At 40.0% G+C, this 24,829-nt stretch overlaps 1 protein-coding gene across 4 annotated transcripts in view; it reads right to left on the reverse strand.

Moving 5' to 3' along the window:
• Positions 1-227: 227 nt before the first annotated feature.
• DDX1 (DEAD-box helicase 1) overlaps positions 228-24,829 on the reverse strand; it is a 35,331-nt gene continuing 10,729 nt past the window's right edge. The window contains exons 10-26 of one of the 4 annotated variants that reach the window (XR_014839812.1): positions 24,175-24,247; positions 22,360-22,436; positions 22,133-22,247; positions 21,353-21,491; positions 17,148-17,208; positions 13,859-13,957; positions 12,390-12,479; positions 11,550-11,738; positions 10,597-10,648; positions 8,545-8,691; positions 4,472-4,754; positions 2,786-3,561; positions 2,561-2,633; positions 2,436-2,478; positions 1,598-1,693; positions 1,211-1,331; positions 228-564 (exon numbers count right to left, since the gene is read on the reverse strand). Coding sequence is in view for 2 of the 4 variants with exons in the window: in XM_021087822.2 (XP_020943481.2) it covers positions 434-564; positions 1,211-1,331; positions 1,598-1,693; positions 2,436-2,478; positions 2,561-2,633; positions 2,786-2,858; positions 4,663-4,754; positions 8,545-8,691; positions 10,597-10,648; positions 11,550-11,738; positions 12,390-12,479; positions 13,859-13,957; positions 17,148-17,208; positions 21,353-21,491; positions 22,133-22,247; positions 22,360-22,436; positions 24,175-24,247 (1,671 nt within the window). In the remaining 2 variants the exon portion in view is untranslated. Of the gene's footprint in view, positions 565-1,210; positions 1,332-1,597; positions 1,694-2,435; positions 2,479-2,560; positions 2,634-2,785; positions 3,562-4,471; positions 4,755-8,544; positions 8,692-10,596; positions 10,649-11,125; positions 11,739-12,389; positions 12,601-13,191; positions 13,958-17,147; positions 17,209-21,352; positions 21,492-22,132; positions 22,248-22,359; positions 22,437-24,174; positions 24,802-24,829 lie in introns of those variants that run through there. The other 3 variants (XM_021087822.2, XM_085016152.1, XR_014839813.1) reach the window with 3 other exon arrangements.

Here is a 24,829-nt window from a genome sequence, read left to right on the forward strand (position 1 = left end):
AACAGTAACAACAACAACAACCAAAAACCGCAATACACTTAGGCAACCATCAGCATCTCAAGAGTGTCTCCATTTAGGACCCTTTTTGTGAAAATCCTACTCGGGATATTCACTATGGTTCCACACAGGTCCCCTGCCAAATTCACACACCCGTAAACTTTACTTCATAAACCTAGAGCTTTTTCTGAAAAAGAAAAACCATTAAGTAACTTTAAAATAAGATAAACTTTCATGAAAATATCATCAAATTTATTATTTTCATTAGGTTGCCATTTTATGAAGAATTCCTAAGACTGATGTTTCTTGACATGCAAGAGTTAGCATTAACAGCTTAAGTTACCATAAATACTGCTGCTTGGAAGCAGTACAACTATTTTAGAGTTTTAAGACTACAGACTTTAATTATTCAAATCTTATTCAGTGTGTATTTAACTCAGAAGGTTCTGAACAGCTGGTTAGGAAGGTAGCCAAGATGCAGGAAAGATGTCTGTGCCTCCTTTTCAAGGGCAGCCAACTCTTGAACTGTAGGTGCCAAGATATCCACATGGCCTTTATAGTTTCCACCTGTATCACACACAGTTACAAAGTAATGTAAATGACATGCTTGAAATAACTTGTTAGCGATACTTTGGCTCAAATTACATCAATTTAAACATCGCTCCTAGCAGTAACAACGCAGCGCTAGGCAAGGTATCCCTACTAAAACTCTGAGTTCGAAAAACGTTAAATCAATTAAAATAAACGATTAGGCCACACAACAGCTGTCCCAATACCCCTACCAAGCCCTCCCCTACCCTTTTTTCCTTGTTTAGAAACCACTAGTTTAGCCTGAATCTTTAAAAAAAAAAAAATCCAGGAATGAGCTAAGGGCACTGCGGGCACAGGGAATACATAGTATCCTAGGTTATCACTTGCTGGAAATTACCATTATCCTCTTGTTTCCCAGCGATTTCATGAAGGTTCAACTACTCTTAGGACGTTAACATCTCAAGAGAAACAGCCACACTGCTGCCCTCCACCCACATGCAGGTCACACACTGAAGAGTGCTGCAGGACAAGTGCGGACCAAGTGCCCTGAGAGCAGTGAGGAGGGAATGAGAATATGCTAACCCAACATCCACTTAACCCAAGGAAATGAAACGTTCTCTTCTTAAACTGAAGCTCAACAAAGGACACGCTCAAAACAGAATTATAATAATTCGAGGCTTACCACCAAGAGTTCTTTTTTGACCGTAAGTAACTTTCCCATCAAATTCATCCACTGGTACCTTTATATCTGGCTCAACCTGAGAAATTGTACAGTTCAGATGTTCTTCTATCTCTGAGAGCAACTAAGAAAGGGCAGGGAAATTAAAGTATTTTCAAATTAAAATTTCATTGTGACAGAGCTGCATTTTCACAGCACTAAATAAAACCAGAAAGGCTACATAATACTTAGTATAAATGGAGCTAAGATATCAGAAGTTATCTTTTATAAACTAACATAACCACTCACTACTTCTCATAACTCACAAAGAGACAAAAGCTGATACATACAACTTTTGTAGGTAAATGCAGTCTATTTTTACCAATTTAGTAAGATTTCTGTGAGCCTTACCTGCATTTCATTGTACCATATGGTACAGCCTCCGTCCTCCTTGAGTCTTGTGTTATAACACCCCTTTCCACGGCTGCTGCATACATGGTACCAAACCTACATAAAAGAAAGAAAAAGATCAATATGTTTGGAGACTGAAACATGCCAGTTTGTTCTTAGCTTCTTAACAACATTTTGTCCTTAAAGCACAAGAAAAACAGAATGGAGGTGCGGCAGGCACGTCGTCCCACCACTAGCACCACTAGTAGCACACTAACTGGGTCTTCCAAAAGAGTCCTTTTTGAGAGGCATCCAAAAGTCTTTCTAAGCAGACGTCAGTTATAGAAAGGAATTCTCAAATAAAAATAAGAAGTAAATGTGAAGAATGCTATATCAAGATCAGCATCAAAAGTAAAGTTCAAATGTTTTCTATAAGATTATAATAAAGCAAATAGCAAAAAGCAAAATGAACTAGTTTGGGCAAAAGTTTGTGGGAGTTTCCTCTTGCAACTTCTCTGTAAATGTGTATCAAATTATTGTATCCATTTATATAAAAACAGTAAGTTAACCCTCTCTTCCATAAAGAGTCTACCACGGCACTAAGCCAGAGAGGGTTTAAATACTTTTCAGTAAAAACAATTATATGAACGTTACTAGGGAAAATTACATTTTGTATTTTTCCTTTTGAAATTTCATTCTACCAGTTTGTCCATTCGATTGAATATAGAGAAAAAGACGCCATTAAAAAGTTCATTTATGCTCCATATGTAACTGACTTCGATGTAAATGAAAAATCAAACTGCTTTTATTTCCAACATCTAAAATGACAACACAATAAACATAACACTGAAAAGATTACCTTCTCTTTTTCTGTTGCCACCAGGGAAATGGCCAGACCCATCCTAAAAAATTTTTAAAGACTTTATTAGACTTTATTCCTAAAGCACAAAAGCTTAAAAGGGAAAAAAGAAGTTACAGCGGTACCTTTCAGCTCTTCCTACTCTGCCAATTCGATGAACATAGTTTTGCTTTTCATCAGGCAAAGTGACATTTATAACTGTAAATAAAAACAATTACACTAATTGCCATTAGTTCCTAAAATTTTCAAACATATGTGATGTTTGATGTTCTAAGTATTTCAAATGTATTAAATGGTTTACTTTGAATTCCATAAAATTCAAACTGCAAGCATAAAAACCTTATTTTTACCATAAGGAACACCATGGATATCGATTCCTCTGGCAGCTACATCTGTGCAAATCAGGAATCTTACGTCTCCTTTCTAAAGAGAACAAAGAGGAATTCATTAGTATGTATGCTAGATAATAAACACAAACACCAACTTTCCACTAAATGAAACCTCTAATAAATTAGAGGTTCCGTCATTCATAATTCACTGGGCCAAGTCTTGAATTCTTGTAATTTGCCAAAATACGACATTTAAGGTGAAGAAATCAATGACTGGATTCACTTTTGTTTTTCTTTCTGCTTACATCAAAGGTATTAAGCCAGTGCTAAAACTTGGCTTTATCTTTGGAAATCCCGACTGATAATTCAAAAGAGAGAGAAGATAGAATGAAATGTAAAAACATGAGCATTACTTTTACCCTTGTATTAAGATAAACTCAGAATATTAGATATTTTACCTTGAGGTTACACTTTTTGTGACAAGAGATAAAAATCCTAAAGAGAGTGGGCCATGGTGCCCTCCCTGAGAATTCACAAAGCAGCCTTCCGGTGTCATCTGCGCCCCAAGGCACAGCAAGTTAAAGATCTGGAGGGGGTGGAGGGTTGGATACAACGTCCAGGAGAGACGGGGTGGCATAAACGCTGAAGTAAGGCTAGGTGATATGTTTTACCAACACCAATTATGCTTAGCATGAAAAAAAAAAGGAGTGTCCGTCGTGGCTCAGCGGCTAATGAACCCAACTAGCATCCATGAGGACACTGGTTCCATCCCTGGCCTCATTCAGTGGGTTAAGGATCTGGCGTTGCCGTGAGCTGTGGTGTAGGTCACAGACATAGCTTGGATCTGGCATTGCTGTGACTGCGGTGTAGGCCAGTGGCTGCAGCTCCAATTCGACCCTTAGCCTGGGAACCTCCATGTGTCGTGGGTGTGGCCCTAAAAACACACACACAAAAAATTATACTTAGCCTGGAAAATAACCCAAAGCTCCCAAGCCCAGTACTTCCCACCTTTTTTCACATTATGGGTCTGAGAGAATGACGTGTGTACTACTCACTGGGGGAAACACACTGTGACAAATGCTGAGCATGCCCGTGGGGAAAGCCGATTGACCCTGACTTCTAAAGGGCTCCAGCCCTACCCACCTGCACCAAGAGCTACAACCTGTTCAAGTGCTGCAAGCATAGAACTAGGACAGTCAACCCCTCCAAACTCAAAATACGCTTCACTCTACAAAACCATATTCTGATACCTGTCTTAAGTTACAAATTAAGTTTCCTAAGAGTATTAGTACAAATAAAAAAAAAAAAAGGACTCACAGACATGATTTAACTATCTAATGATGCTTCTCCTAAAAACATCTATACCTGAAAGGATTTACCTAAAACTTCCTCAGGTTGAAAGTTCTTACTACAGTGGTGGTGTGCCAAGAGAGAACATGCAATTCACCACCTGACTAACGATGTTAAAAGATGACAGGCCCTGCTCTGATGAGGGTATACCAGTAAGGCAGAGGTATTCTTTTTTTTTTTTTTTTTGCTATTTCTTGGGCCGCTTCCACGGCATATGGAGGTTTCCAGGCTAGGGGTTGAATCGGAGCTGTAGCTGCCAGCCTACACCAGAGCCACAGCAACGCGGGATCCGAGCCGCATCTGCAACCTACACCACAGCTCACGGCAACGCCAGATCGTTAACCCACTGAGCAAGGCCAGGGACCGAACCCATAACCTCATGGGTCCTAGTCGGATTCATTAACCACTGCGCCACCACGGGAACTCCCAGAGGTATTCTTGAAGTTTCCAGGACAAGAACTGCTTTAATAATATTAACTACAACTGATTAAAACTAGATACAACTCCCCTCAAGTATGAAGGAAATGCCATCGGCTAAATACCAGTACCTTGAATCTTTCCAAGTTTTGCTTCCTCTCATGAGGCTTTCTGTCCCCATGAAGACAAACACATGAGAACTGGTGTCCTTTTTTATCAGGTCCTAGTGGAAAGCACATGAAACAGTTAATCTTGGAAAAAACACCAAGACCATGTAGTAACATTTAGTAACATGTAATTCTATGGAAATGTAGATCCCAACTTGTCATAAACTATGGAGAACACAATTTCTATCATAGGTGTAATGCATTAAAATGAATTCCATGGAGTTCCCGTCGTGGCACAGTGGTTAACGAATCCGACTAGGAACCATGAGGTTGCGGGTTCGGTCCCTGCCCTTGCTCAGTGGGTTAAGGATCCGGCGTTGCCGTGAGCTGTGGTGTAGGTTGCAGACGCGGCTCGGATCCCGCGTTGCTGTGGCTCTGGCGTAGGCCGGTGGCTACAGCTCCGATTCAACCCCTAGCCTGGGAACCTCCATATGCCGCAGGAGCGGCCCAAGAAATAGCAACAACAACAACAAAAGACAAAAGACAAAAAAGACAAAAAAAAATAAAAATAAAAAAATAAAATAAATTAAAATGAATTCCATGACCATGAAAACTGATTTGCTTTGAAGGATATCTTAATCAATCTTTCCCAATCTGCAGGATTAGATGAAGCCATATGCCAACTAAAATGCATTAGTAAGAGGAAAATACTCTGTGTGCCTAGGAGCCTCGCCTTACACATATAAAGCAAAGAACCAAAAAGTAGACAAAAGCGCAAAAGAGGGAGTCCCGTTGTGGTGCAGTGGTTAACAAATCTGACTAGGAACCATGAGGTTGCAGGTTCGATCCCTGGCCTTGCTCAGTGGGTTAAGGATCTGGCGTTGCCGTGAGCTGTGGTGTAGGTCGCAGGCACGGCTCGGATCCCGCGTTGCCTGTGGCTCTGGTATAGGCTGGTGGCTACAGCTCCAATTTGACCCCTAGCCTGGGAATCTCCATATGCCTTGGGAGCAGCCCTAGAAAAAAGGCAAAAAGACCCCAAAAAAAAAAAAAAAAAGAGCAAAAGAGAACCAAAATAGGCATGATGAAATCCATGCCCTCACCAAAGGCCACACCCACAGGCCTGCCCTCCTCCAGGTATCCTAAGTAACCTAGTTATCTGGCTTCCTGACCAAAGCAGATTAGAAGTAGCCAACTGGAAGGATGGAGAAATGGGATTTAACTAGGCAGGAGCAGAGTAGCCAATCCTAAAACAGAAACTCTTCAAGTAGATTCAGAAACAAAAGTAGTGCAATCCAGGCCAGAGTAAGCCTCTAGAACCCATATGAGATAGCATGGAGTAACAGTTCTGCCACCTAACTATCTCCACAGGAAAGTAGATTCCATAAAATACACTTCAGAACTTAAGGAAATATTTTGAAAGCTATCTATCCAAAATAACCCACAGAAAAAGTTATCATGCAGAGGAGAAGTATCAGTTAATTAGAACTTCCAGAGGCTTACAGTCTAGGTCTTACTGCATTTTGAGTTCAAGCAGTTTAGGAAAACATCCCACAGCCAATCCTACGCCTGGTTGAGGTGTGTGTGGAGCGGGGAGGGGTCTGTCATTCCCCTCTTAAACCCCTGGAATCTGGAATATACTGTGCTATTTTGGTTTTAGTAATGGTTCCGGAAACTTGTTTTCTAGGCAGTGGTAACCAAAATATACAGGGAAGGTATGTAAAAGGAACAAAGAAACATTACTGCTTGATGGACAATATTCCTAACCATTTAATCAAAGCCTCCTTTCAAAACCAACGTGTTTTGCTTATTATGAAACAGGCACCATAACTAAAACCACCAAGCAAGTCTGCCTGCCAGGACTTGGGGAAAAAGTTACTGAACTGTTCACTATAATGAACCACGTAACATATGTTCTTTATATGACGATTAGTTCAAACTTTTAACCTGTTCAAATTTTCCACATCCTTTTTGAGTTTTCTGGCTCTTGGATGTATATCAATTACAAAAGGAGATGTGTTAAAGTCTTGCCCACTAAGACAGCAGAATTTGTCTGTTGCCTTGTACATCTGCCAATTTTTTATACATTTTTTTAAACACATTTTCAAACATATAGCAAAACTGAAAGCCTTCTAACAATGAATAGCTATATTCTCACCACTAATTTTACCATTCACATGTACTGTACTTGCTTTGCCACGTGTTTATCTATCCCTTTGTCCTTCTATCAACTCACTTTTATATGTTTGATGCATTTCAATGTAACTGCAGGTATCAGTACACAGTTCTGCATGCCTCTCACTAACCAGAGGACACGACTTGCTTAGGTTTTCTTGTTTTCTTTTTGAGGTCAGTTATATACAAGGAAATGTAACTCCTAAGTGTACATCTGTTGTTGAGTTTTAACAAATGCATACACCCAGGCCGTGCAGAGCCCCAAGCCCTATCTTGCTACAGATCAGGAATATCATCCAAAAAGCACCTTCACGCCCCTTCCCAGTTATCCACACTCCCACCTTCCTGGGAACACAACGGTTCTGGGTTTGTTCCCCACTGCAGCGTAGCTCTGACTCTTCTAGAACGTCATACAAATGGAAGTATACAGCATATACTCTAGGGTAAGAATTCTTTCATTCAGCACATCTCTGAGATCCACCCTCAGCTGCTGCATTTATCAGCAATCTATTCCTTTCCAGTGCTGAATAGTAAGTAATCCATTGTATAAATATTTTGCATTTTGTTTAGCATCCTCCTATTATTGGCCAGTTAGTGTACAGTTTAGGGCCACCGTAAACAAAGCTGCTGTGACTATCCTGCACACATCTTTTATCAATGTATGTTTTCACTCATCTTGGGGTCAATACTTAGGAGTTGTGTTGCTAGGACATAAAAGATAGCAATGTTTAATTTTATTAAAAAACCTAAGATCTTTTATCAAAGTGACTATATATCAACAAGGTATGGGAGCTCTGGCTTCTCCCTATCTTCACCAAATCTTGGTGTTTTGAGTATTTTGGATCCAGGCACTCTAATGAGCATGCAGTGGTACTATATTGTGGTTTCATTTTGCATTTCCCTCATGATGAATCATATTGAGCATTTTTTCGGGCTGGTTGAAATATTTGATGTTGTAAGGAGCATAAAGTTATAAACTTTACGTCATCATTGGAGACTGAATATTTTATTACATAGTGGCCCTTTTGGTTTCTAGTAATATTTTGTCACACTATGGGATCTCAGTAATACAGTCAGACCAGCTTTCAATTAATATTTTAGCCGATACATGTATTTGTTCACTCCCTCCCTTTCAATCCTTCCATGTAATCAGGTCTGAAGTATGTTTCTTGTAAAAAGGTTCTCCAGTCTAACAATCTATGTTCTTTATCAGAGGACTTCAGTCCACTGACATATATTATAGCGTTAACTATATACTCAGATTTTTCCACTAGCCATGTTACTCTGTAATTTCTAACTGTTCTAACTTTTCTCATTTTTCCCTTCTTTCTTAGCTTTTTTAGGTTAAGGGTTTTTCCTCATTGATTGGTTTAAAAAATATAAATATGTATCGTATACATCAGAATGCATACAAGAGATATATATTCTATTATTTAATGATTCCACATGATATTTTGACAGTAATCAATAACACTACCTTTCTGCCAAATGACCCAAGGACCTTAGAATGCTATGATTCATGTTCACTGTAATGAAACTGTACCCATGTGGAAAATTACCTCATTGTTTTTCCTAGGGCTTATCATACGGAAAAGTACTGGCTAGGCACAGATACTACAGTGCACCATCATTGCTTTAAATTCTGGGCATGCATGCTATACTGCATCAACATGAGATTAATAATCTATTAAGTGAGAAAATAAACACAATTTACTCCAAGTGAGACAACATTACCTCCTCCTTGTTGCATAAAATATTGCTCCAAGTTATCACAGTCGATTTTGGTTCTACAGAAAATAATTGCTTGATCCATCTTGTGTTCCTTGATGGCTCGGACAGTATACTCTCCCTTCAGGATTTTAATAGCTTCAGACCACATCTCTTGAATAATAGAACAACGACAAACCAACAGAATTTCAAAATGGACTTGTCATGAACACACATAATTATTATGACACACGTAGTGCTTACCTCACCTAAAAACCTACTTTAATACAAGTATTATGGACAAAACCAAGAAATACAAAGACAGGGTGAAATGGTGAGATGATCCGTTTGCTCAGTTACTTCTGTCTCCCTTAATGTTTTTTATGTCAGTTTATGATACCAGAAGAGCTATAACCATACCTCTTACAAGGGAAAATGCACATGTACACACACATATAAACAGACACACATAACCACAAAACCGTCTTAACACTCATTAAAAACTAATCATATTTTACCTTGCATTAACTTCTCCAAATGCTCAAAAAATGTTTACTCAATTACTTTAACTCCTTTAAAAAAATAATCAGTGCACTTTCTACATCAATCTAAATACTGGAAAGTCCATACTTCACTCTGTGAGATAAGAGTTTATCATCAGACCTAGTTCATGACTTTGAGTCGCCATCCTTCAGATGTCTGGTTTTGATGCGAAGCTAGTTTATAGTTTCTCAACTATCTAAGGCAACATTTTAATTCTGTAACCCAACCTTCCTAAGGTCTCTCTGGTCATCCCTGTCAAAACCAAGCGAAACTTTTACAAGGATTATATTTTGAAGCAGATATTTATTTTGTAAAATACATCCCCAAGAGGATAATACATTATTTTGACTATCAGGGTCAGCACCTCTCCAACAGTAGCACTAGTTGAGTAGATACCTTATAAATTTGGAGCTACACATAAAAACTGACTTTAATGAACTCTGGTCAAAATTCAGATAATTCACCTTTCAGATACTTGTTAAAAAATCTACCACTGAATCCAATCATGAATAAAATGCAATGACCCTTGGGAGACATGCGTCAGACACATGGCCTGACAGGCTTCCAATCTCATCCAGCTTCTCTAGCACTACCCTTCTATCACCATGTATCTTCACATATCTTGGAAGTATTATATACATGACACAAACCACCTCAATTCTGCACAGAAGTGCTTTCACTTAATCAAGATTTAATGTTAGGCTTCTAAAAAATGGATATGGAGGGAGATTCCATTACAGCCCAGCAGTAATGAACCTGGCTAGTATCCATGAGGATGTCAGTTCAGGCCCTGGCCCCGCTCAGGGGGTTAAGGGTCTGGCATTGCTGTGAGCTGCAGTGGAGGTCACAGACGCAGCTTGGATCTGGTGTTGCTGTGGCTGTGTAGGTTGGCAGCTGCAGCTCTGATTCGACCCCTAAACTAGAAACTTCCATATTCCATGGGTGTGCCCCCCCAACCCCCCTCCCCAAAATGGACACAGAATTTCAGTGTGGAAAGATGAAAAAGTTCCAGAGATAGATGACGGTGAGAGCTGTACAGTAGGAATATACCTAATGCCAGTGGACTGTAATAGGCTCAAAAATGGTTAAAACGGTAAATTTAATGTTATGCCCATTTTACTGCACACAAGAAGAATCAGTAAACTATTTCAAGATCATTTCTGCATCTTTCACAAAGTTGTAACTAAAGGTATTTTCTTTTGCTACTCAATTCCCAGATAGGAAGAATCTACAGACATTGTTCTTGGAATTCAGGGCCAACAAATAATCGGTCACCAGAGATGCTGATTACCTGGAAAAAGTGAGAATTCTATAATCCAAAACTGTGATTTAGATGTCAGGAAACTAGTATCTTAAAGTTAGTACTTAATATTCCTCTAAGCTGACAGCTATCAGCTTTTCCACCATTTCTTTTATATTTTTGTTTCATTTATTTTCAGATTTCCTGTTTCTTCATGAGTAGACAGGGCATAAATTCAAAAAAGTCAACTTGTTTTCAAAATCCTTCAAGACATCTTAGAGATTCTTTTAACTTACCTGGACTGTTAGCACCAGGTCTTGTGTTATCTTTTGCATGTACTTCATCAGTCTGTCAAAAGGAAAGGATGAAAAGGAGGCGGGAGGGTTAAGTAATGACCCAAGATGGGCATCTTTTTTATTTTTCATGTGGTAGTTTCCAGGCCAGGGATCAAACCTGCGCCAACGCAAGCCACTAAAGTGACAAAACTGGGTCCTTAACCCACTGAGCCACAAGGGAGCTCCTGGGCATCTTTTTTAGAAAGGGGTAATCGTATCTAACTTTAGGCTGCACTTCATACATACGTCTTTATAATCTATAAGCAAAAGCATTCTTCAGATTCAGAAAAACCCTTTATTAACTATAGGTCTAAGGCTAATTAATTTTAAATATAATAATAAAAATGCAGGAAGTTCTCTTGTGGTGCAGCAGGTTAAGGATCCCACATTGTCACTGTAGCAACTTGGGTCACTGCTGTGACTCGGGTTCGATCCCTGGCCCAGGAACTTCCACATGCTGTGCGCATAGCCAAAAAACATACAAAGGCAGTTTTTAGAATAGTGTGTATTTACAATAAACACAGACTTACTATACAAAGGTAAATCTAACAACAGTGAAAAAATGAGAAGATGGACGCATGAAATTGATCTTCAGGAAAATAATGAATGTTAGGAAGACTCTAAAATACACTAAAAATGGAAATCACTGTTATCAGAAATTAGACCTATACATATAGGAAATCCTATTTATTTGTAAACATTCTATCAAGGGAAATGGTCACAAAAGTAACTTGAGAGAGAAGGAAAAGTAAGACATGAGCCCATCACTTGTTCCATACCTTAGAGACCTCGATTTCTGTGCCAACCTTCTCTTTCTTAAGGGCACTCTATTTGGGTGTCTTAAGTCACGAAGAGTCAAGGTTAAGCTAGCTTCGCAACACTTTACTCAAATGCTGACATTACAAAGCACTTACTCTAATGTGGTTTTTCCCAAGCCGTTCCCAGAGCCTGTCAGTTTTGGGGTTCACTGGGACAACAACGTGATGTACGGTGTCTGGAACGGAATCCTCTCCTTTTAAATCAACCCAGGTGGGAAAATGCATTATCTTCTCAGACAATTTCTTCACATCAAAAGAATGCAAAGTGGCTGAGCAGACAATTACCTAAGAAGAGAAAAACTGAAACTTAGATAAACTTTTATAACAACAATAACTGTACCTTATGAATACAGATACGGGGCACAAAGTATGCTAAGCCTGGACTCTGAAGACAAGTTCAATACCTGACTCTGTAGCAACAACTAGTGGTGTGACTTTGGGCAGGTTAATCTCTCTGAGCTTCAGTCCCCTCACTGTCCCAGAAATCATGTCATCTATTTCTCAGGGCCCTACAAAAACTAAGGATGAAGAAGTTTTTAAAAATCTAAAGTCATAAGTTACTATTTATCCCTTTCACTTAAAAGCCTCTACCTCTCAATTCTTCCTAAGAAAACAGAATGAGAAAGAATAATATTTTAAGAAATAATTACGAAAGAAATGAGTACTTTTCAACAGCTCAGGACATTTTTCCTTCGAAGAAGCAGTACTCAGAGCCTAGACTATAAACCCAAAATGCTCTATAGGAAAAAAAACAAAACAAAACAAAACAAAACCTGTAAGTCTACAAGTCTTCTGTAACACCTAAGTGATTTCCTCAAATTCTCTTCACCTCAATCATAAGGTAAAGCAAAATGTGAACATAAAACCTAAAAAAGTTAAGCATTAACACATAACAACTGTCTACACGTATTTTAAGATACATTAGTTATTTTATACCTGAAGTCTTTTGCCATCAGAGGTAATCTGAGGAATCTGATTGTGAATCCTATTTATAAAATCAGAGTAACCTTGAGAAAGAAGCCCGTCCTGCAGAAGAAGCAAACAAAAGCATGTTTTTAAATCCATATCTAAATCTTTCTTCTCTAAATTAAAATATAAGTTATGAAAATTGGAGTTCCCATCTTGGCGCAGTGGTTAACAAATCCGACTAGGAACCATGAGGTTGCGGGTTTGATCCCTGGCCTTGCTCAGTGGGTTGAGGATCTGGCGTTGCGTGAGCTGTAGTGTGGGTCACAGACGAGGCTCGGATCTGGTGTTGCTGTGGCTCTGGCGTAGGCCAGCAGCTACAGCTCCGATTGGACCCCTGGCCTGGGAACCGCCATATGCTGTGGGAGCAGCCCTAGAAAAGGCAAAAAGACCAAAAAAAAAAAAAAAAAAAAAAAAAAAAAAAAAAAAAAAAAAGATATGGAAAATAATTCATATACATACTTACTTCCTTATTTTCCAAATAATTATTTTCTACTGGATATTCAAAGACAAGTTATAAATTTGTTTTATTGTTTGTTTTGTCTTTTTTCTTTTTAGGGCCACACCCACGATATATGGAGGTTCCCAGGCCAGGGGTCAAATTAGAGCTGCAGCTGCCAGCCTACACCAGAGCCACAGCAATGCCAAATCAGAGCCATGTCTGCGACCTACCCCACAGCTCATGGCAACACCCGATCCTTAACCCACTGAGCAAGGCCAGGGATCGAACCCGCAACCTCATGGTTCCTAGTCAGATTCGTTTCCACTGCACCATGACGGGAACTCCTATAAATTTCTATTTAAATTTCATGTGACTATAATACAAAAAAGCTGACAATAAATAACCAAACCATAGTCTGGTATTTTCTAAAATCAGTGTAAGAGTTAACAGCTCCTATGACATCTCCTTCAGACTATGGCTTTAACAGGAAAAAACAAAAACCTTCAGTGTTGAGAAACTACTTCATCTTGACAATAATTTGGAACTATGTCTCAAGAGCCTCAAACACATTAACATAATCTGTAATGTGTAAAAAAATATATATGTACAAACAAAATAACTATTTGGAGTGAAAAATAAACCTATTTATGTACATATCTAATAATGGCAGTGATTAAATAAACCATGCAGTACACAAATGAGACCATTAGACAGTCTTCACAAATTATTTACAAATAATGGCATGAAATACTTATGTACCACATCCAAAAAAAAAAAAAAGTTTCCCAGATTCCACATAACTTATGACTGGAACTACATAAAACAGCAATTACATAAATATAAGGCGTGAACAAAAACATATCAAACTGCTAAGTGTTTATCTCTAGGTATTGGGATCATGACTGAATTGCATTGTTTTCTTCATTATTTCACATATTTGATCTCCCAAAACATAAACAAACATCTTTTTTAAATGCATGAGTATATTTCAACATACAGCTTCATCCAGGACCAGGAATCTGACTTGGGATAAGTTCAGCTTTCCAGTTGACACCAAATCATCCAGTCTCCCCGGAGTGCCAACCACTATATCCACCTGAAAAATACCCAAAAAAGCACCTGAGGAAAACTGAAGAACTATTATAAGCACCTTAAAATAGCAACCAACAACAGTCTAATAACTTACGATAACTTATAATTACAGTAACTTATAATAAATAAAATACACAGACACAAACACCTTTCAGTCAAGTCCATGGTATAGTGATTAGGAACATGGGCTTTGAAGTAAGCTCTACCTGTGAGTTTTAAGATCTGGGGCAAATTACTTAATATTTGGTATACGACCTCTTCCTAAACTGTAAAGTGGGGAAGAAAACCATCACAAAGGCCTATTGTGAGAACCAAGTAAGAAAATGTATATAACCCATTTAGCAGGTCTGGCTCATTTCTAGAAAGCAGTCAATAAAGGTTAAGTATTTTTAAAATGTGTATATGGATGTGTGTTGTGTGAGAGTACACATAAGGTTATATACAACATCATTCAATAACTCTGACAATTCAAAACTTTTACTCTTTTATCAAGAGCCATAAAAAAAAAATCACCTCTGGAGTTCCCATTGTGGTTCAGTAGTAATGAGTCCAACTAGTACCCATGAGGACGTGGGTTCGATCCCTGGCCCCTCAGTGGGGTAAGGATCTGATGTTGCCATGAGCTGTGGTGTAGGTCGCAGACGCAGCTCGGATCTGGAGTGGCTGTGGTGTAGGCCGGCAGCTGCAGCTCCATTTAGACCCCTAGCCTGGGAACTTCTATATGCTGCAGGTGCAGCTCTTAAAAAAAAAAAAGAAAGAAAGAATAAAAAATCATTTCTATTCTTTTTCACTTGTTTTCTCCACTCTAGACTGAAAACATAACTGTCTCCTAATTTATCACTAGTCTCATTACTTCAGTATCTCCCCCCCTTGAAAAATGAGAAAATGTGAATGGACTTTTTTTTTTTTTTTTTTTTTGTCTTTTGTTGTTGTTGTTGTTGCTATTTCTTGGGCCGCTCCCGCGGCATATGGAGGTTCCCAGGCTAGGGGTTGAATCGGAGCTGTAGCCACCGGCCTACGCCAGAGCCACAGCAACGCGGGATCCGAGCCGCGTCTGCAACCTACACCACAGCTCACGGCAACGCTGGATCGTTAACCCACTGAGCAAGGGCAGGGATCGAACCCGCGACCTCATGGTTCCTAGTCGGATTCGTTAACCACTGCGCCACGACGGGAACTCCTGAATGGACTTTTAACTTGACCCTAAGAAGGCATTTATACATCCATGAAAAGACATTTCTGAAGTTACTGTTTGAACTACACTGACAACTACAAGCAAGTCTCAGTTCAATCTTGAAAAATACGAAGATAAAACCCATTCAATGTATTAAGAATCTACTATGTGCCAAGCACTGTAACAGGTGCTGTACACAGCAATAAATGAAATACTATTCTGGTTCTAAGTGCAATTATCTCTTTACCAAAGGATGCTAAACCACCATGTAAGTTTCCTCTCCTCAATTTCAGTAGGTAGGGTCAGTAGGTAGAGACCAGGCACCAGGTTTCTCAGGTTTAAAAAAATAAAAGTTAGTTATATTAGAAAAACCTGAGAGAAATATTTACATGACTTGGATAGTAGTGCCAACCACTTATTCAGATCTAAGTGCTACATGTTGCATAACTACACAACTTTAAAAGATTAAAAAAATTAGAGTTATATGTCTAACTCCCAAAGCTGATTTCTGCCCCCAGCATAAGACACAACACAGGGCTAAGGTTGAGCCAGAGGATAATGGGAGATAAAAGAATATTGTAAAGATGGTAAGAAGAGCAGAAAGAATACATTAGCTCGCCTAAGTAGAACAGAATTGACTCCTGCCAAGAAATCTACGGAAAATAAATTTGGGTTTGAGGACTCAAGATGGAGAATGAACCTGTCCTATAATCACTAAAATAAAACACATCAGACAGCATGCTACTATCTTAGAACAATGTTAAGTACAGTTATATGATTCCTCACTCTGAATATGCCACACCAGGTCAAATCTAAACCATTCAGCATGAAATTTCAATGGATGGGGGCACCAATGGAACTCAAGGGAGAACATATTTGCTCACCATGTCTCAACATTAGGTGGTTCAAATTAAAGGATAAAATGTTTAGGGAAGGGAATGGAAGAGAAATTTTTAAAGGAGAAAGTTACTTCCTACATACAAAATATTTTATGAAGTTCTGCCTATATCTGAATTGACCAGCAACTAATAGTTTCCCAAATTTCTTCTCCAGACAGGAAGATCAGAGTCCTAGCTTCGTCTTTTAAAACTGCACACCCCTTTTTTTTTTCTTTTTTGTCTTTTTGCCTTTTCTAAGGCTGCTCCCTCGGCATATGAAGGTTCCCAGGTTAGGGGTCCAAACAGAGCTATAGCTGCCAGCCTACGCCAGAGCCACAGCAACTCAGGATCCGAGCCGGTCTGCAACCTATATCACAGCTCACGGCAATGCCGGATCCTTTTTTTTTTTTTCTTTTGTCTTTTTTTTTTTGCTATTTCTTGAGCTGCTCCTGCAGCACATGGAGGTTCCCAGGCTAGGGGTCCAATCGGAGCTGTGGCCGCCAGCCTACGCCAGAGCCACAGCAACCCAGGATCCGAGCCGTGTCTGCAACCTACACCACAGCTCATGGCAACGCCGGATCCTTAACCCACTGAGCAAGAGCAGGGACCGAACCCACAACCTCATGGTTCCTAGTCGGATTCGTTAACCACTGTGCCACGAAGGGAACTCCCAAAACTGCGCACCCTTTAGGACTTCCTCTTACACAAAACTGAACTCCTCTCCCTCCTACTAGAATTACTGCCTTACCATCCTTCGGCCTTCCCAAGGATCACTGCCAAAACATCCACCTTCTCTGCAGTGCATCTTACCTCCCTTTCTACTCAGCTCCAGTTTCTTCTTTTTCAATTATCCCTAAAGTAATGACTCTTAAGCATGAAAATGGGAAGGAAATTCTCAGGTGCTTGGGAAAAAATTTTTTTTCATATATGTTGGAATTTTGTATGAGGGGCTTGGAAGAGACTGCCGTGCTATACCTACTTTTGGGGAAAGGCAGAGTTGTAAGAGGTTTCTGAACAAACACACACTCTTTTGACCTTGTTCTAATTTCAGCCTCATTTGACTTTTCTTGAAACACAAGAGAACTACATCGCCAAAATGACAACATATAATGCTACTTTTTAAAAATTAAAGTACAACTTACCCCATTATCTAAAACAGAGAGCTGATCTCGTGCTGCAACACCTCCAATTATCAGAAGCTCCCTGAAATAAATACCAGAATAATAATGTAGAAAAAAATTCAAGCTTGCTGTATTGTTTGTTTCCAATTTGGGGGAGGTGATATTAAAATCGAGTAAGTGAGAAAGAATCTATAACAAAAGTCTGGAGAAAGCAGGAAACAAGGCACTTCATTTCCAGTAGCTAATATATAAAACGTTAATACAGGGTAATGTAACTGAGGAGAACATGAAAGCTGGAACCCAGAACACATCATTCTTCTTCTCCATGTCCTTCTGTATTGTCATAATCCCACATGCCCCAAAATGTGGTTTCAGTCTATCTTTACAGACACATGCGGTTGTATGTGTATAAAACACATACTCTGAAAGAATATATAAATGTCAATTTTAAAAAGCTGCCTCCAGGTAGAAAAACTAAAAACTGGGTAGTGAGGTGAAAGGAGACTTAGCTGTCACAGAATATCCTTTCGCAATGTTTGAATTTTATTCATTCCAAATACTTCCAAAAACATGTGTATACTAGAAAAGATTGCCTTATGCCAAGACAATTCAATAGGAGGAAAGAAGAGTCTTTTCAACAAATGGCTGTAGAACAAATGAACATGTACATGCAAAAGAATGAAGTTCAACAACTTCTTCAGGCCACACACAAAAATTAACGCAAAATGAATCACAGACCTAAATATAAGAGCTAAAACTATAAAACTCTTAGAAGAAAACATAAGGGTAAATTTTCATGATCTCAATTTAGGCAATGTCCCTTACAGTACCAAAAAAAACCTAAAACAAAGGCAACAAATGAAAAAATAAACTGGATTTCATCAAAATTAAAAACTTTTGTACTTCGAAGGATACTACCGGGAAACTGAAAAAGCCCACAGAATTACAAAATATTTGCAAATCATATATCTAATCACAATATTACATATATGTCTCCTTCCTATCTATCTACCTACCTACCCATCTAAATCAGAATAAAGAACCCTTAAAACTCAACAACCCAACTGAAAAGTGGGCAAAGAATTTGAAAGGACACTATAGATGGCTACAAAGCACACAAAAAAATGTTCAACATGATTAGCTACCAGGGAAATACAAACAAAACCACAGGGAGATACCACTTCACACCCATCAGGAGGCCGTAACTGTAAAGACAGATACGAGGTGAGAACACGGAGAAACTGGAACCCTCCACACGTTACTACCAGGAACGTAAAAGAGTGCCGTCACTTTGAAAAACAGCTGCTGATTCCCGAAGATGACAAACAGGAAGCTACTACATGATCCAGCAATTCTGCTCCTGGGCATATATCCAGGAGGAATGGAAAGGGATGTCCACACAAATCTGTACACTAACGTTCCTAGCACAGCAGGCAAAGTGGGAACAACCCAAGTGCCCACCAACAGATGAACGGATTAGGAGAAATGTGGTCTATGCACACAATGGAATACTTCCTGGCAATAAAAAGGAACTGAGTACTGATACATGGTATAATACTGATGAGCCTTAAAAACATTATGCGAAATGAGAGACGTCAGTCTCAAAAGAGCACATACTGTCCAACTGCATCTATATAAAATGCCCAAAATGGGCAATTCTACGGACAGAAAATAAATCAGTGGCTGGTTAGGGATGGGGCGGTTGCAGGGAACTAGGAGGGACTGCATGCCCTTTCTTCTGAGGGCGATGAAAACGGTCTACAATTGGTTTTGGTGGCTGCACAATTCTGTGAACAGAATAAAAACTAAAACAACCTGTACACTTCATGTGAACTGTATCTTACCCACAGCCATTCACAAAAAAGATCGTCTCCTTTCAATAAACAGCAGATAAAGTTACTTCCTGGAGGAGCCAGATGACTTTTAACCAGAAGTAGCTACCAAATATTTATCTGACCAGCCATTTACTAATCTTATTCACAATGTGATCAATCGTTTAAAAAATACCAGAAAATGCTGAGAAAACGGATGATGTTAACATCAAGTCCCATAAATCCTACAACTGATTAAAAACTGGCTTCATGGTTGCCTACTGTCACCTTAGGCAATTTAAATAAGAAAAAGAAAACCCTTTCTTTCTAGTGTGTGAATGTCTGTTACCCTGACATAGTCCCGAACCACCTACCACTCCAGAGTATCCTAAATCCAGTAACACCAGACACCAGACTGCCTACTTAAGAATCACCTGGAAGAGCTGCCATTCTTCCTTAAAAACAAGCAAAGGAATCCTGGAAAATCTGATTCAATATCTCCAAAGGAAGGACCAAGAAATCTGTGTTTTTAAATAAGGTCCTTAAGTTCCCAGGTTTGGTAACTATGGCCCCTAACTAAGTCTTTCAATATTTTTTTTTTTTTACAAATCTTTGTTCTTATCCACCTTCCTAATCCGATAAATTAATCCCTATAAATTTAGCAGAAGAAAAAGACACCTAACAATCTATGCTTGTGTGCAAAGCACGGCAGGGTTGAGGAATTTCAAAGACCAGCCTCTGCCCTGAGGAGTGTATACCTGAGCTGGGAGGAGTAAGCTGTGCCTGTTTACAACAAGGAGCACTAACTCCCACAGGATGGTGCAAGGAGGAAGGACTGGGCTGGTGCAGATATGTTAGGCTCACAAAAAGACCAGGGCCTGAAGGGAAGGGGGTCCTCAAAGGAGGAAAGGGCTCATTTGTACTGAAGACCAAAAGGAGAAATACACAACTTTACCACTTTTAATCAACAGATTTTACCGTCCATCTTCAAGTCTTTGTCCAGATGCATGTTAATCTTTACACATAATTACGGCATAAAAACCAGTTCATACTAGTGTTTTACATTCTTCCAAACGCTTTTTTTTTTTTTTTTTCAGGGCTGCACCCAGGGCATATGAAAGTCCCCAGGCTAGGGGTCTGATCAGACCTGCAGCTGCCAGCCTACACCACAGCCACAGCAACGCCACATCCGAGCCGCATCTGTGATATATAGCACAGTTCACAGCAACGCTGGATCCTTAACCCACTGAGCAAGGGATCGAACCTGCATCCTCATGGGTACTAGTCGGGTTCCTAAGTTGCTGAGCCACCACAGGATCTCCCCCAAAACACTCTCTTAAGTAGAGTCCCAAGTCTCTAAAACCAAGCAGGTGCTCTGGTTACGTACCCTGGTGATGACTTTCCTGTCATAACCCCAAGGCCTCACATCAAACCACTCCCCTTGTTTCTCCTTCCTCCACTCTCCCCACATTCCCACACATAACTCCATGAAAGCAAAGACAAACTCTCATTGTTATATCCTGATCCCTAGCCTAAGTATTCAGAGAGTTACTGAAACAGTGAAATGCATCAATCCTCAAAATAAAATTAGGAATAATTTCACATAAAAAGTTTTACTAAGTATAAATTTACCCCTGAATAAGTTTAACTTAGAAGATCAATATTAAAAACAGAGGTCTATGTGACAGCAATAATTCAGTTTCTGAAGTTAGTGGTTATGGCTGCACAACCTCACTGATCACAGTAAAAACCCCTGAATTGTACACTTTACATGGTGACTTTTATGGAGCATGAATTATATTTCAATAAGAAAAGGCAATTAAAAGCAAAATTAATAAAAATGCAGTGGCAAATCAACTGACAGAGCAGTTTACCTGTATGGTATGGCTTTCCTCAAGTGAAAAGGGACTTTGCTACTGAGCAAGAAGCTCCCCAAGTTGACTAGACTTACGGTCTGCCCCCCAAAGGCAGAGAGAGCCCCAGCACTAGACCGACCAGTCTGCACGCCTACGGGGAAGAAGGTCACCACTGTGAGAGGCTCGAATGAACCTCACCAAGTTTACTAACACGCTGGGAACAGAGTGACATACATTGTCCGTGCAAATGAAGCAATGATGCCAACACTGAATGAAATGGCCCCTTTAAAAAGTTAATTCTTACTCTGACACTGGTTTCCAAACCATGACTCTTCAAGTAAGATGAAAAAAAAAAATCTCGATTTACTTTTTTATTCAAACTTTTCTCACTTAAACGAGTTTTATATAGAAACTAAATGCTCTGAAATACCCAAGTTAAATATGTTCACACACTCATACACGGCCTATGTACACACACCTCATTTCTTTCTACCTTAGTCCTCTCTGAAACACCTCAGACATAAGACAATAGGCATTTAAGCACAAAAGGAAGCTTTACCTTAATTTAGGATTATCAATGTATTTCTTAAACTGCTTGATGTTATTCAAAGTTTGCTCAGCCAACTCTCGGGAAGGTTCCACGATGAGAGCTTTCGGAGCATTGGGGAGAAACTTGGTCTGAGCCACCTGCGCATTACCTTAAGAGAATAAAAAAGATGGGAATATATTCAGGTCCTACCTCAGAAGACTTCACTTGTAAACCATGAGGGCAAATCTTCCAAGATCAAGAATGCAAATAACAGCTGTCAAAGGGTACAGGAGATAGACCAAAGCTAAGATTCCTAAAATGCACTAAGGCCTTCTTTAAACCTATTTGTAGTAACTGCAATTGGTTTTATGCTTTGTGATCAATTAAACAAGCTGTGAAGTGTACTGACTTTATCTAACAGAGCAGCAGGATAACGAGTGTGAGCTTCGAGGTGTGAATTCAGTTCGAGCCCTTGTCCTGAGACCTCGAGTCCCTACTCCTCAGGTTGCCTTACGGGGTTGTTGTGAAGAGCAAACGATGCAACTAAAGCACTTAACACCGTGCCACGGCGCTTAATAAGCACACAATTTCTACAGAGGAGATACCAGCATCACCATGTACTTAAACTGAAGCCAAACACTTGGAGTTTCATGCATTAGGTTTGTGAAACTGAATTTTACCGACGTGTTAAATAAAGATGCGCAACTGACCCCGCAGAGCGAGCACGTGTAACTCACCAGCAGAAGCCTTACTTACTGGAGGGTCCCTAATACCCCGTCCCTGAGATCCTCGCCCTCTCCGGTGCCATACCTGAGTGCTGTGACTTGACAACGAAGCTATCCGATGCCTTGGAAAGGGCAACAAAACCGTCTTTTGGTGGAAACTTAAATTCTTCTTCTCCGAAGTTAAATTTTAGTTCAGCATTCTGGCATTGAATAAAGGAGAAAATGAAATTTCTTAACCTGCGAACCAACTAACCAATGTGAAATAATGAAGATTAAAGTAGCTTCTAATCACAGAAAAATTTTTCTGATTACCTTCAAAACACAAGCGGGAAAGAGGGCTTGGTTCTTCATATGTGGTGGTATTTCAAATGCCAGACCAAGGTCTTTCCCTTTAAAAAAGAGAGAGAGACAGAAATTGAAATCACCAGAAAAGAACTTCCACACGCTCATGCCATCAAATCTACCAGCCCACCTGCACGCCTGCTGCCCCTATGACCATGAATTACCTGTGCTGCCTGATACCGTCCTCTTCACTTTTTTACTTTATTCCTGAAACTGTCCCTTCTCCCCCTCTACAACTTTCTTTTTTTTTTTGGCCACACTACAGCATGCAGTGACAATGCCAAAGTCTTTAATGGCTAAGCCACCAGGGAACTCCAAATTTTAATTATCCTCTTCCTACTGGATTGCTTTCAGCAGACACTTGAACTAGATATTCCATAGCAAACACACTAGAATAGCTTCCATAGTAACACAGACAAACCTTCTTGAACACACAACTCCTCATTTATCTTTTATTTTCTCCTCTTTTCTGTAGTAAAACTCCCTGATTTCCACTTTTACTGTTTCCACTTCATTTCATTCCATCCTCTGTTGAACTGAGTCCCAGTGAGGCGCCCCCTAATCGCCCTTCATTCCACCACAACAGCTCTTTGTCAAGCTCAGTAATGAATGACCTCCACTTGCCAAACCCAGGAGTTAGCTCTCACTTCTCCTTCTACACTAGACCCACCAGCAGCACTGGGCACAACTTGACTGGCCCATCCTCCTTCAAATGCTTTCCTCGCCTGGCCTGCAGGACCTCAATGTCTTTTGGCTTTCCTCCTCCCGGCTTTCCTCCTCATTCGCGGCTGCTGGATTCTCCTCAATTTGCTACCTTCTAACCACAAGAATACCCCAGGCCCCAGGTCTCTACGCTCCATTATCTACTCTCATTCCTAGGTGACCGCACTCAGTCCTATGACTTTAAGCATCATCCATGGCCCAATGACTCCCACAGGTGTATCTCCAATTCTGATGACTCCTCTCAATGCCTGACTTGTACATTTACCTTACTTGATTTCATCGCTTAGGTGTCTTTAAGTGTCTCAAACTTAACTTACCCCAACAGAACTCCTAGCATCCTACTGGCCCCTTAACTGCTGTTACCACCCACCCACCTGCTAGTCTGTTTTCCTCAAAGCAGCCATGATGATAGCAAGATTCAACTAAAGACGATGCTGATTCTCTACTCAAAACCGCAGTGACTTCCAATCTCACTCAAAATAAAAAGTCTGTATCACGGCCTAGCAGGCCGTACATGGCTGGGCTCTGTCATGGCCTAGCAGGCCCTACATGGCTGGTCTCACCGTCTCACTGATCTAGAATGCTAACACCCTCCCCTGCTGCTCACTGGGCTCCAGACCCACTGGGCTCCTCACTGTTCAAATAAATCCCCAAACATACTTTCATTTCAGAGCCTTTGCAATCAGTGGGCCCCCCAGCCTGAAATACTCTTCCAAGATACCTGCATGGCCCACCACCCAACTCTACCAGACTTCTACTCAAAGGCCACCTTATCAGAAAAGCCTTCTCTGACCACCCCAGACTGCTCTCTCTCGCCATCTCCTCACCCAGATTTAGATGTTTCCTACCTAACATAATATGGTGTTTGTCTATCTCTGCCTACCTAAAGATAAACCAGCACCTACCAGCCTGCCTGGCACACAGCAAAACACTCAAAAGAAAGGCAGGGAGGAAGGGAAAGAAGATATAAGACAGTGAGGGAATTAAAAAAAAAAAAAAAAAAACCCACAAATACTGGATATCATATATATTCTCTAACAAAATGAGCCATAGAATGCTTACCATTTTTGGAGAATTTGACATGGCCTTTATCTATATCTAGGTAACATCCAATGGTATCATGCATAGTGAATTCCTAAAAAACCAGAAAGTCAAGTGCTGTTAATAAAAAGCAAAATTATAGATAAGGTTAAAAGTTCATATACAGACGTTCCCGTTGTGGCGCAGCAGAAACGAATCCGACCAGTATCCACGAGGATGTGGGGTCCATCCCGGGCCTCACTCAGTGGGTCGGGGATCTGGCGTTGTTGTGAGCTCACAGCTTGGATCCCGTGTTGCTGTGGCTGTGGCACAGGCCAATAGCTATAGCTCCCCTTCAATCCTTAGCCTGGGAACCTCCATATGCCATAGGTGTGGCCCTAAAAAGCAAAACACAACTAAAAAAAAGTTCAAATATAACTGCGAAGTATGCCTTAGTGCTTCAAAATAATTACTTAAAATTCTAAGGTAGAAGTTAAAGAAGCCTACTATAGCATGTCATATGTAATAGCAGAAGCATCAAAGAAGCTTTTTTAGAATCAACATGCCATTAAGGCTCATCCACATTACTATAAACTACCAGAACAAATGTATTTAGATTCAACATGATTAAAAATAAGGAAGGAGAACAGAAGTATTAAAAGTCGAAACCTCCTGCTGAATAGCATTGAGAACTATG

This window comes from Sus scrofa, chromosome 3 (genome assembly GCF_054392235.1).
Source record: "Sus scrofa isolate SSC_HxYL_T2T_F1_AM1 chromosome 3, Sscrofa_HxYL_maternal_Yorkshire_Landrace_v2.0, whole genome shotgun sequence".
NCBI lineage: Eukaryota > Metazoa > Chordata > Mammalia > Artiodactyla > Suidae > Sus > Sus scrofa.